Here is a 13609-nt window from a genome sequence, read left to right as displayed (position 1 = left end):
TTGCAAGAGTTAGACACAACTGAGTGACTCAGCACAAGTATTTATATATTATCTAAGTAAACTTTATGTCTTATTTGAACTTCATATCAACCTTATAAAATAATTAAGTCTTTTCTTAATAGTGCTCAAACAGGTTACAGTAAGTGGCAAAGCTGGGACCTGAACTTGTATAGCATATCTCTCTTCGCCTACAATTCTGAAAACTGAAAAGTTCTAAAATATGAGTTTAAAAAAATTAACAACAAAACTCATCTGGCATCAAAACATGACCTAAAATGATGTTAGGATATTTATGCTCCTGCTGCTAAGTTGCTTCAGTCGTGTCCAACTTCAGTCGTGTCCTACTCTGTGCGACCCCATAGACGGCAGCCCACCAGGCTCTCCTGTCCCTGGGATTCTCCAGGCAAGAACACTGGAGTGGGTTGCCATTTCCTTCTCCAATGCATGAAAGTAAAAAGTGAAAGTGAAGTTGCTCTTTATAGTCTTTGTTTATTCGGTTTAGTGCATTTATTTCTCAGCATAAATATATTCATACATTTGATCACAGGGGGTTGCTCCAGAGTTCCAAATGGAACACATTAAGTAACATATAGGTATGGTCTGCATTACTGCCTAAAATCAGGAAAATCCTAAATTCTGAAGTATCTGGAGACTTCAAGCTTTTTATTAGTTAATTTAAAAGAACAGAACCTGGAGGAGGAAATGGCAATCCACTCCAGTATTCCTGCCTGGAAAAATCCCATGGACAGAGGAGCCTGGTGGGCTACAGTCCATGGGGTTCTAGAGTGCGACACGATTGAGCACTTAGCAGCAAAATAGCAGAAAGAAAGTTAATCTAAACTTTTAACTCGTTTAACGTTTTAAGACACTGATTGCAGTTTAGCTTATTTTAATCTTTTTATTTGCACTGTCCAATCAGGTAGCAATGGTCACACATGGTTACTGAGTACTTGAAATATTGATAGCCCCAACTGAGAAGTGCTGTAAGTGTAAAATACACATCACGTTTCGAAAATTTTGTACGGGGTGGGGGAGGAACTCTTATTTTAAAATAACTCATTACATGATGAAAAAATTTAGATATGGTCATTTAAATAAAAATATTATGAACATATGTGGCTTGCATTATAATTCCATTGGGCGGCGCTGCTGTGTATTCTCAAACCAGTACCATCCACGTTTCTGTCGATCGGGCTTCTGCGGGTCCGAATTATGTCCCTCCCTGAGGTCCAAAGGGGCCAAACGAAGTGCTTCGACAAGTTCATACCGCAGTTTTGTCTTGTTTTTTTTTTTTTTCTGGTCCTTTTCACAAACAGTCGCTAAACAATTCCGAGCGCCTGTAAGTCGCGTTTTGAATAAATTTGACCAAACCGCATCCCGTTCTTTGCCCTGCTGCGCCTGCGCAGAGACGCTGCCGGAGTGAAGATTGTCCCGCTTTGCTCTCCGTCCGCCGCCGGGTGTTTCAGTGAGCGCGCATCCCCGCGGCCTGGGAGACAGCAGCGATGGCGTTTCGGTGTCAGCGGGACAGCTACGCCAGAGAGGTGCGGCCAGCGGGGCGGGGAACTTGCTGCTCCGAGCGGGTGCGGGGCGAGGGGGCGCCGCGTGGAAGGGGCACCGAGCTGGATTCAGTCAGATGCGCTGAGGGTTGGGGTCGGGGCTTACTTTGGCATCCCTCTCCACCCAGTTCACCACCACCGTGGTCTCCTGCCGTCCCGCGGAGCTGCACACCGAAGAAAGCAACGGCAAGAAGGAAGTGCTGAGCGGTTTCCAAGTGGTACTGGAAGACACGCTGCTTTTCCCCGAGGGCGGGGGACAGGTACCAGGCCCATCTCGCTCCCCTCCCCTCCCTTCCCTTCCCAGGAAGCCCTCAATTCCTTTCTCACACAGTGGGAAGTGTCTTTTTTCTCTCAGTCTCAGCTGTAATGAATACAGTTGGAAATTAGCTCAGTGCAGCTCATTTGTTCACTCAACAGATACTTACCAACAGATACTTACCCAGCCCTAACATATCCTCTTTGGTACTGTTCCAGGCTCTGAGGATAAAGGTTGAACGAGCAAGTGTCTCTGCCTACATAGTGTATTTGTTGGAGGAAACAGACAAAACGGTTACTAGATAAATAGTATACCAGCTCGGATAAGTTCTATGAAGAAAACTAAAGTTTGAGGGAAAGAGAGTGATGGGATGATCTCCTAGGTAGGGGACAAGTTATTTTAGTCAAGAACTAAGGGAAGTGGGGGGTAAGCCGTTCCTGTCATCTGGTGGTGCTGATGGGGCAGGGGAAGTATTTCCAGGGAGGGAGAGTTAAGTGCAAAGGACCTGAGGTCGGAATTCCATTAGCATGTTTAGCACAGAGGAAAAAGTTTCCTCTGAAGAAGCACAAGAGAGGTCAGGCTTATCAGTACTGTGATGGGGTAGGGACAAGATCCACTGAGAACTTGAGAAAGGAGGATACTCACTTCAAAGGTGGGCATTGTGGGAGAGGCTTTCCCAGCAGAGAGAGTAGCACAGTGGAAGGCAGGGAAGCCTGAAAGAATCTGACAAGTCTGGTTAACTTCAAATAGTCCCATATAGTTGGAGCTTATGATACGTGTTGATGACAGGCTGGAGATAGCTTTGGAAAGCTAAGTGGGGGCCATTTCAGAGGGCCTTGAAGAATGTGTTAAGGTGTGTGGACTTCATTCAGGAAGCTGTGGTGAGCTATGGAAGTACTTAGGCAAATAAATTATGTGAGAGAATGTACTCAGTAAACTGCCCAGCGTAGAGGTTTTCTGATCTGCTGAAGGAAAACCTGTGACATCCGGTATCCATAGTGGGTCTCATTTTATATACCACCTCTTCCAGGAAGTCTTCCCTGATTTCCCAAGATTGTTAGGTCCTTTTCCTTTGAGCTTCCCTAGAGCAATGTACTTTTTTGAACTATAGCAGGCTGTAGGTCCGGAGAAGGCAATGGCACCCCACTCCAGTACTCTTGCCTGGAAAATCCCATGGACGGGGGAGCCTGGTGGGCTGTAGTCCATGGGGTCGCTAAGAGTCCGACACGACTGAGCGACTTCACTCTCACTTTTCACTTTTATGCATTGGAGAAGGAAACGGCAACCCGCTCCAGTGTTCTTGCCTGGAGAATCCCAGGGACGGGGAGCCTGGTGGGCTGCCGTCTATGGGGTCGCACAGAGTCGGACACGACTGAAGTGACTTAGCAGCAGCAGTAGCAGCAGGCTGTAGGTCATTTTGCAGTTGTCTGTTGGCATGTCTGTCTTTTCCAGACTTCATTTGCATGAGGGACCATGTCTTATTTACATTGTATTCTTGGGCAGGCACAGTGTCTTGTAAGCAGTTGTGTTTTGTAATACTTCATATTTTTATAGTTTAATTCTAGTAGCAGTGAAGAAGATAGAATGGAAGGAGAGAAAAAAATTCTGATCATTTTAGAAACTATTGAAAGAGAAGAATCTAAGCCAAACAGTGAAAGTGAAGATTAAGTTCTTTGGGTTTTACTAAAAGTTTCCTTGCTATAGTTACAGTGTTTAATTCTGTTATTCTGTTCTGAAGACCAAAATATACAGGTGTTCAGAGTGAAGAGGACAGAGACAGTCCCCTCCTGGAACAAAATGGACCACCTCACTTCGCGTTGCCTTTCTCCCTTAGGGAATCTCAAGTTCTGGGTGTGTTTCTCACGTACTTGCCCTGGAGAGTCTTTGATTCCAGGAGTTAGGTGAGCCCTGCCTGCCACCACTGATTATCTTTACTTCTTTACTCAGCCTGATGACCGTGGTACAATCAATGACATCTCTGTGCTGAGAGTGACTCGCCGGGGCACCCAGGCTGATCATTTCACCCAGACGCCCCTGACCCCTGGGACTGAGGTTCAAGTCCGGGTGGACTGGGAACGGAGGTTTGACCACATGCAGCAGCATTCAGGTAGATGGGCGGGATGGGACACCTCTAGGAGGGGCAGTTGCTGTTTGGTAATGTCAAGATGATTGAGATATGGTGTGGGTTCTCCAGGAGTTCACCTTTTAGAAGAGACAGACATATTCAGAACCAGGATTCTGGCAAGATGTGATAAATGTTATAAACGCAAAATGAGCAGGACTTCCCTCGTGGTTCCGTAGTTAAGAGTGCCTGACAGTGTGGGGGAAATAGGTTCAATCCTTGGTCCGGGAAGATTCCACATGCGCCACAGCTACTGAGCCCATGAGCTGCAACTGCTGAAGCTCACATACGTTAGATCCTATGCTCTGCAACAGGAGAAGCTGTCGCAGTGAATAAGCCTGGGCACCACAACGGGGAAGTGGCCCCTGCTCATGACAACTAGAGAAAGCACACACAGAGCAATGAAAACCCAGCACACCAAAGAAAAGAAACCTCCAAAATGAGCAGTTAAAGTATTAGAATAACTGCTGGATTTAAGTTACTAACTCCCACTGGATATTTTCATCTGGATATGTCTCATAGCCTCCTTATACTCAAAATGTCCAAAATGGAATTAAAAAGCCACCCCCTCCCCCACATCTGGTTTTTCGTTTGCCTTCTCTGTTCAGTGCATAGCATCAGCATCTACCCAGCTGCTTGAATCCTCGGAGTCTGCTCAGACCCCTCTTTAGGGACAGCCAGTCAGTCTGTGTCCTGTCACTTTACTTTCTCAATACTTCTCTGCCCACTTCCACTGGCAACGCCGTTGTCCTTGTCCCACCTCTCGCCATCTCTCCCCCGCCCTCTGTAATAGCCTCTTGGCTGCTCTCCCCACATTCAGTCTTGCTACTTTGCAGCCCATTCTCCATAGAGCAGCCAGAATAATCTAAAACTGAAAATCCAATCGAGCCGCTTCCAGCTCTCAAGCTTTTCAAAGGCTGCCTGTAGCTCATGCTAAAGCCAGACATCTTGTCATGGGCTGTAAGACCAGCCTGGGCTGGTGCTTATCTACTCCAGCCTCATCCAGTACCCCTGTTTCCCGCTCTCTGCATCCTGGCCTTCTCTTGATTTCTTCAATATACCCGGCTTGTTTCCTCCTTCATAGCCTTTGGCTGTCTTGTTCCCTTTGCTTTCACAGTTGGCCCTCCTCTTCCTCTTGCTTTTTTTCCTCCTCCTCACTGTCATCGATCCGGGATAGCACCATGTCTCTAGTACCAAGCCCTGTTCCTTGTATGTGTAGGCACTTGATAAGTTTCTGTCAAATGAGTTCCCTGGTGGCCTACTGGTGAGGGTTCCAGGTTTACGGCTGTGACCCAGGTTCAGTTCCTGGTTGGGGAACTGAGAGGTCTTGTAAGTTGTGCGGTGAGGCCAGGAAAAAACAAAAATTCAAAACAAAAAAAATGCCTAAAAAATTTTCTTTTTGTCAAATGAATGGATGTGGCTCAATGAGAACTTGAGTTCAAATCCTGCCTCTGACGAAGTACATTGCCTTGGCAAGTCATGTATTTGATCTCTCTAGGCCTCGATTTCCTCATTTATGAAATGGCGTCATAAAGCTTGCAGAATTCTCCTGAGGATTTTCAGTAAAGTATCTCTCGAGAGTATTACCTAATGTCCAGCAGGTCTTCAGCAGAATTTCTGGGATGACATTGACATGGGGATTGTGTGACTGCCTGGGCTCCTTACTCTTCTCCTGTCTCCTCTCTCTGTTCAGGGCAGCATCTCATCACCGCAGTTGCTGATGATCTTTTTGGGCTGAAGACAACATCATGGTGAGCAGGGGACTGTCCAGCATGGGTCCCTGACTGCCAGCTCCTCATGGGTTGGGGCAGGAAGATAAAATCTGCTGTGCTCACCTGGTCCCCGTGAAGATGGGGTGGTGGATGACTTTGTATTTTCCCCTGAGAAACATCTGCCTTTGCTTAGGGGTGAACATAGAATTTGGAGCCCAGTGACCTAGAGGGTGAATCCCAGCTGCATGACCTTGATCATGTTCCTTAATATTAACCCCCTCACCTGTAAAATGGAAGTGACAGTCCCTGCCTTGCGACATTTTTGTGAGGATTCAATAACAGCATTTATATGAACATGCTCTGTAAACGATAACCTTCCTTACACTGTTCGTCGTCCCCATCAGCATCCTGTGACTACTCTACTTCTGGCAGGGAGTTGGGGCGACTCCGGAGTGTCATTGAGCTGGACAGCCCCACTGTGACTGCAGAGCAAGTAGCTGCCATCGAGCGGAGTGTCAATGAAAAAATCCGAGACCGGCTGCCAGTGAATGTGCGAGAACTGAGCCTGGATGATCCAGAGGTGGAGCAGGTGAGGGGGTAGCCAGCGGGATGGCTTCTGGAGAGTGCCCACCCGATGGCTCCTCATCAAAATTCAGACAGCCTTCCTCCTCTCCTCGCGTTCCAGGTGAGGGGCCGGGGTTTGCCGGATGATCACGCTGGGCCTATTCGAGTTGTTACCATCCAGAGCGTTGATTCCAACATGTGTTGCGGGACCCATGTGAGCAATCTCAGTGACCTTCAGGTAGGTGAGAAAGGGCTCTTGAATGGATGGGAGAGAGGGTGTCAGGGGTGGGGGATCACAGCAGGGCTGGGAGTGATGGAGGGGATACCCGAGGGGTCCTGAGTGAAGTCACTCCATTATTACTCCTGAGCTGTTTGGGGAGATCTTGGTCTCTTTTATCCTTAGGTCCAGCACCTGCTGTGGCTTATCCATGTATATGTGTGTATGTTAACGTTCTTGCCTCATGTAGGTCATTAAAATTCTGGGCACTGAGAAGGGGAAAAAGAACAAAACCAACCTGATCTTCCTGGCTGGGAACCGGGTGCTGAAGTGGATGGAGAGGAGTCATGGCATTGAGAAGGCGCTCACAGCTCTGCTGAAGTACGTACACCCCGTTCCCAGGCTCGACTCTCAGCTCGTGGGCAGCCAGAGTGTAGCCTGCCCACCCATACGGGAGACAGAATACTCTTATCTCTGGGAGGTGAGATGCAGTCATAAATGCTGCAGCGCTTTGGGTAGTTAGCCGGATGCACACAGAATGGTTTCTTCTTTTATATCCTCTCCCCCCAACCTCCTGAGGCCCCCTCGAAATGTCCCCGGGTCCCATCTGGAGGGAGACATACCATCAAGAGGGGCATTGTTGATTTATGCCCAACACCAGAAGCAGTTGGGAAATTGGGGAGGCCTCCATGAACCTTTCTCTTGCAGGTGTGGAGCAGAGGACCACGTGGAAGCAGTGAAGAAGCTGCAGAACTCCAGCAAGCTCCTGCAGAAGGTGATTTATCCATGGAGGGTGGAAAGGGCGTGGGCTCTGCCTGAACAGGCTCCCAGACTCAGCCCCTCACCTGACCGGATGTGCAGTGTGTCAGCAGTGAGGGGCAGGGGGAGGAGACAGTGCTCCCTCTGGTTACCCCTTCCCCGCCAGATGACTGAGTGACAGCATCCATTTCAGAACAACCTGAATCTGCTCAGAGACCTGGCTGTGCACATTGCCCACAGCCTTAGGAACAGTCCGGACTGGGGAGGTGTGATCACATTACACAGGTGAGACAGGCCGGGGGTGCTGGGCTTTGGGCTCAGCCTCTTCCCTGCATGGAGTGAGGAGTGGGAGGCGGGTCACCCCCATGGTATTCTCAAGACTGAGAAAATCCTAAGTAATGTGTTACCTTCCAGGTTTCCTGGGTTTGATACAAACATCTTCACTGTAACTTTCTTAGCACTTTGCCTCAGGTCCTTCACCATCTAACAATTCTCCGCTTACCCGGGAGAATCCTGTTTAAAGGAAGTAGAAACAACGTAAAGCAAAGCTTATTGTAACCTGCTCAGACCAAGAAGGACCTCGGGCTGGCCCTCCGTTTGCCCTCTTTCTTTGGCACTTTGCAGGAAAGGCGGCGGGGAGGCCAGTTGGAGGAGCTGGGCTGCCTGCAATTTCCCAGCCCCATTTGCAGCCTGGTCTCAGGTCTGTGCCCTTTGTTTTAGGAAGGACGGCGATTCTGAGTTCATGAATATCATCGCCAATGAGATTGGGTCAGAGGTAAGAGGAGTGTGAGGTTCTGTGTCCACCCTAGTTGGAGACCTTACAAGGTGTTCTCCTCATGAACATGTGAAGAATAGGAAACAAATTCATTCAGTGACATTTTCTCAACACTGATCGTGAGCCAGGCTCTGTTTTAGGTGTCAGACTTGGTCAGTAGTATTGACCTTTCTGGGACTGTGACATTTACCAGCTTCGGAGCTCCTTTTATCAGAACTGTAATTCCTCCATACCACACAGATTTATGTGTGCCAAGGGCCTGATTTCAGAAATATGGGGCTTGGCTTGGTCCTTAGAAGGCCATCCCTTCTGTTTACCTTTGCCTCAGGCAGGCGTTCCTCCCGGTCCTGACTGTCTAGAGTTTAGTGGTTTCCAGGTCTCTCTTTTGCCTTTACTCCAAAAATACTCTTTGAAATATTCACTCTTGGCCAAGCAGTGTGTACATCTCTCTTCATAATTCTGTGTAGAGAGTACAGATTCTCAAGGAGCTCACTTTTATTTGGGAAGATAGCTATGTATGCTGATCTTTGTAATTTAGGGTGGTCGATGCTTGAGTGAGAGGAGTGCATTCTCTCTCAGGCTGAGGAGGCTTCAGGGCAGGAGCCTAGAAGACTGCTTAGGAGTCGGCAGACACAGGAGCCAGGGTGGCCAGGCTGAGGGAAACATGGAGGTTTAGGCGGTGGCAGGCACAGTGTAGGAGGGCAGTGGGGTGGCCAGGCTCCAGAGGTTGGCAGGAGTCAGATCATGAAAGGCATTTTATCCTTGATCATAGTCAGCAGCCTTCTGCCCCCTACTTAATGTTCAACCTGAGTTCCTAAAGCCACTGTCAAAGTTTCTTGTCCCTTATGGGCCCCAGAATGAAGGGGCTGTCTTATCATTCATCAGGAACATCACTTGTGGTTTAGGGGGAAAAGCTGTTTTTCTTTAAAGTACAATCAACATATCACATTGTCTAAGATGTCCAGTGTGTTAATATATATATTGCAGTATGATAAAAAGGTGTTTATGAGGCTGAAAAGAGGGCAGTTTAGAGGAGGTTGACTGCGTGTCTTTAAGTATCAGGGCTGATCTTCTTGTCTTGCGTCCTAGGAGACCCTCCTCTTCTTAACTGTGGGCGATGAGAAAGGTGCGGGACTCTTCTTACTGGCAGGACCAGCTGAGGCCGTGGAGACCCTGGGGCCCAGGTAGTTTTCTCTGGACAGCTGTGTGCGGGTGGGAGAGCCTGTACGCCTAACCTGCTAACACAGCCCTTGGTGAACGCAAAGGGCCACTGCATCTTACGTTGGTCACATCACAGCCGTGTGAGGCTGGCTGAGCAGAAATAACGATCACCACCATCATTCCCACTTTTCCGTATGAGGGACCACACGTCCTGTGCCTCAGGTCTCACTGTTAAAGTGAGAGAACTGAGGCTCAAGCCCAGGACTTTTTGTCTCCAAATGTAATGTACTTTGTGTTTTTTCTTTTAGAAATTGAGATTCGTAAGTGATGCGTGAATATAGGTTTTGGATTCTCCAAAACCTATATTTGTGGTGTTTAAGGCATCCACAAAATAGAGCCACAGACAAACTTGGGGGAAAAAATTAGGATTTTGACACTGAATCAAAAAAGGCATTGATGTAGTTATTATAGAAAAATTAGAATTGTGTTGGACTTTTACTTTTTGTATTTTCTTATTTTAAATTAGCTATGGAGGTGGAGTACGTCATATTCCTTGTGGCATTTAGGGTTTTTGAAGTCCTTGATTGGCTCTGATGAATACATGTTCATTGTAAAACATTAAAGGAAAACAGAAGTATTTAGAGCAGAGGTTCCTGACAGATGGCCAGATGAGGCCTGTCTGTCTCCTGACAGTTAGCCAGATGAGGCTTATCAGATAGACTGCTTTAGCCTGTGTACTCTTTTAAATTTTCAAAATTAGTTGCTACCTTTTAAAATTAGATTCTTACTTAAAAACGTATAGAGTTCTAGCTTTTTTCAAAAATGGTGGGGTGGGAAAAGGCATGCTCTGGCATTTCTGTGTCCACATGCCTGCGGGTAGCGTCTGTGAGGAAGTAGGCGCCGGCCGCCTCTTCAGACACCATAGGCTCGGCCAGTGCCGCGGGCCCTCCCTTCTCACCCAGCCCCAGTTGCTTCACTCACTGCTGTTCCCACAGGCCTTTGTGTCTACAGCTCTTTACCCCTAATTATACTCGCCGTGCTCCCTGGAGGTTGCCATAATTTAGTCCATTTCTAGGCACTTCCATTGTTTCTAGTTATTCACTCTTGAAATCAACACGGTACGTATATCTTTGTGCCCACATACAACTATTTCCAGGAGCCTACTTTTTCTCTCCCTCCCCCCTCAGCCCATGAGGAAAGCTTCAGGGCTGGCCTTGTTTTTCCTGTGACTTTTCCCTAAGAGACACCCCTCCCTGACCGTCTTTCTGCTCCCCAGAGTGTCTGAGGTGCTGGAAGGCAAGGGAGCTGGGAAGAAAGGCCGCTTTCAGGGCAAGGCCACCAAGATGAGCCGGCGGGCAGAGGTGCAGGCGCTTCTCCAGGACTACATCAGCACGCAGAGCGCAGAGGAGTGAGGACTCGGGTGCCTCGCTGGTCCTCCGTTGACAACGGGCCTCCTGAGACCACGGAAGGAATCTCTTGGACAATAAAATAGTTTGACTTGAAACGATGGTGGTACCATGTATATTTATATGACAAGTGCCGAGTTTATGCAGTGTGTTCCAGTGTGCTTATGCAGTCAGTATCTTTGTGAATAAACAGCTTTCTTCCTTTTTTAAAAAAATTTTATTCAAGTATAGTTGATTTTCAGTGTTGTGTTAATTTCTGCTATATAGCAGAGTGATCAGTTATACAAACTATACATTCTTTTTCATAGTCTTTTCCATTATGGTTTGTCACAGAACAGAGAATATAGTTCTCTATGCTACACAGTAGGACCTTGCTCTTTATCAGTTCTATATATAATAGTTTGCATCTGCTAATCCCAACCTCCCAATCCTCCGCCTCCCTCCACCCCCATGGCAACCACAAGTCTGTTAAGTCTGTGAGTCTTAAACAGCTTTTTTATTCGGCTCCTGTTAGGCATACCCTACCCATGAATGTTATGCAGATGAACTGTATGAATTTATCTAAACCCAGCTGCAGTCTTTCCTTGTATAGAAATGCAGCTGCCCAAAGAGAGATGAGTCAGGCTGGAGGTTTGGCTTAAGGACTTAGACTCACATCTCCTTGTTTTCTCTTACTTTTTTCCTAGTCTTTTGTTTCAGAATTAAAAACTATCAATGACTGTAAATAGGTTAAGAATCCACAAAAATATTTGTAGAAGATGTTCTAAGTCTGCTACTGAGGCAGAAAAAGGATAGAAAGAGATACCAGGCAAAACTAACCAGGAGAAAGCTGGGGTCATTGTTAATATGAGACAAATGAGACTTTAAGGCTCTAAGACTTTAAGGATCATTATTGAAGCATTATCTTGAGGTTAAGCATAGACTTTGGATTTGCACAGACCTGAGTAGAAATGCTGGCTTTGTGCAGCTGCTGCTGCTGCTAAGTCACTTCAGTCGTGTCCGACTCTGTGCGACCCCATAGACGGCAGCCCACGAGGCTCCCCCGTCCCTGGGATTCTCCAGACAAGAACACTGGAGTGAGTTGCCATTTCCTTCTCCAGTGCATGAAAGTGAAAAGTGAAAGTGAAGTCACTCAGTTGTGTCCAACTCTTAGCGACCTCGTGGACTGCAGCCTACCAGGCTCCTACACGTGGTTAAATTATAAAGAAAAGCAAGGAAAATGACAGTCAGGACAGCATTTACCTCTGGGGAGGGAGTGAAGCAGGACGGAGCAGAGACCCAAGGCGGGGGTGGGTGGGAGAGTGGTTTCTTGAATGCTGGCAACATTCTGTTTTTTGACTTGGGTGACATTTACATAGGCTTTTGCTTATTAATGGTGGCTCAGCTGGTAAAGAATCTGCCTGCAATGCAGAAGACCTGGGTTCAGTCCCTGAGTTGGGAAGACCCCCGGAGACAGGAAAGGCTACCCACTCCAGTATTCTGGCCTGGAGAATTCCATGGACAATACACTCACAGAGTCAGACTTGACTGAGCGATTTACACTTCACTTTGCTTAATAATTTTGCATTGTGGGCTGCCTTTATGTTTTATTCCATGGGGTTATTTCACAATTTAAGAATACAACTTAAAAAATCTGATTCTGTCATTTACTCACTTAGGAAAGTTACCTTGCCTTTTCAACCTTCACTTTCCTCATCGGTAACATGGCCGTACGTGCTCAAGAAAGCACTTTGTGGGACTTCCCTGGTGGTCCAGTGGTTAAAAATCCACCTGCCAATGCACGGCACATGGCTTTGATCCCTGGTTCGGGAAGATTCTACATGGCGAGGGGCAACTAAGCCCATGAGCACAACTTCTCAGCCATGCACTTGAGCCCATGCTCTGCAATAAGAGAAGCCAATACAGTGAGAAGCCCACTTACTGCGACTAGAGAAAGCCTGAGTGTAGCAATGAAGATCCAGCATAGCCAAAAATGTTTTTAAAACACTTTATGGATTCCCAGAGATGATCTAGCAACAGGTCATTTTTGATCACCTAATGTTCTGTTCCTCTTTACCTGCAAATCGAGAATTGATTGTAACAGTAAGAGCAGTTGGCCTTCTGCCACCCCCAGGTGAGCCGCATTCCTGGGTGGGGCTGCTGTGGATGGATTTGGATGCAGGCACCTCATGTGCTTCCCTAGTTATATCAGAACTATGATTGAGCCCAAGGGAAGCTTCCTCTGAACCCAGCGTGCATGTGTGCATGCTAAGTCGCTTCAGTCATGTCCAACTCTTTGCCACCATGGACTGTAGCCCACCAGGCTCCTCTGTCCTTGGGAATTCTCTAGGCAAGAATACTGGAGTGGATTGCCATGCTCTCCTCCAGGGGATCTTCCCTCGAACCCAGCAACTATCAGCAAATAGCTTTAGATTAGATGTCCATCTTCTTGTTCACACCAGGAGTTTATTCAGGTGAAATTCCCACATGAAGAAGTTCTGCTACTGTTTTGCTAGAGATACGGAGGCAAGGAGCACAGCGTCATCAAATTTGGCTGGAAGGAACTGAGTGGTTGCCTGGTGCAGTGGCTTCTAGACTTTTGTCTTTAGTTTAAATGAAGCTTTTCTTCATGAGCCTTACATATAGAAGCCCAGTTCAGAAATGGACGAAAGCTGTATTGATCTGGTTGGAAGTGGAGGCATGGAGTTTTGAAGGCACTCAGGAGGTCCCTGAGGGGTTCCTATGGAGCCACAGCACCATTTGGAAACTATTAATTGAGTGTGCATGCTACGTCGCTTCAGTCCTGTCTGACTCTTCGGGACCCTATGGACTGTAACCTGCCAGGTTCCTCTGTCCATGGGAATTCTTCAGGCAAGAATACTTCCTCTAGGGGATCTTCCTGACTCAGGGATCAAACGTGCATCTCCTGTGGCTCTTACATTGCAGGTGGATTCTTTACCACTGAGCTTAGTTCCCTAACTAGGGATCAAACCTGTGCTTCCTGCCTTGGAAGTACAAGAGTTTTATCCACGGGACCGCTAAGGAAGTCCAACAATAAAGTTTTTGATGTGCCATTCCGTTTCAAAGCATAAACAAATCCCT

At 47.3% G+C, this 13609-nt stretch overlaps 1 protein-coding gene across 2 annotated transcripts; it reads left to right on the top strand.

Annotated features, from left to right (window-relative positions):
- The first annotated feature begins 1401 nt into the window (after positions 1-1401).
- Positions 1402-10626, top strand: AARSD1 (alanyl-tRNA synthetase domain containing 1). Of its 2 annotated transcripts, none has more exons than XM_061391924.1 (12): positions 1402-1541; positions 1685-1816; positions 3760-3919; positions 5628-5685; positions 6079-6235; positions 6332-6448; positions 6678-6808; positions 7136-7202; positions 7380-7471; positions 7907-7961; positions 9051-9145; positions 10399-10626. In XM_061391924.1, the coding sequence occupies exons 1-12, from the start codon at positions 1503-1505 to the stop codon at positions 10532-10534; spliced, it is 1239 nt and encodes a 412-aa protein (XP_061247908.1). In that variant the 5' UTR covers positions 1402-1502; the 3' UTR covers positions 10535-10626. The 2 variants fall into 2 exon arrangements, with proteins under 2 accessions (XP_061247908.1, XP_061247907.1); XM_061391923.1 differs by having other exon boundaries at positions 1414-1541; positions 7811-7961.
- Positions 10627-13609: the final 2983 nt, after the last annotated feature.

This window comes from Bos javanicus, chromosome 19, assembly GCF_032452875.1.
Source record: "Bos javanicus breed banteng chromosome 19, ARS-OSU_banteng_1.0, whole genome shotgun sequence".
Lineage (NCBI taxonomy): Eukaryota > Metazoa > Chordata > Mammalia > Artiodactyla > Bovidae > Bos > Bos javanicus.
Note: the sequence above shows the minus strand (reverse complement) of the source record. Positions and strands in the feature narration are given on the sequence as shown.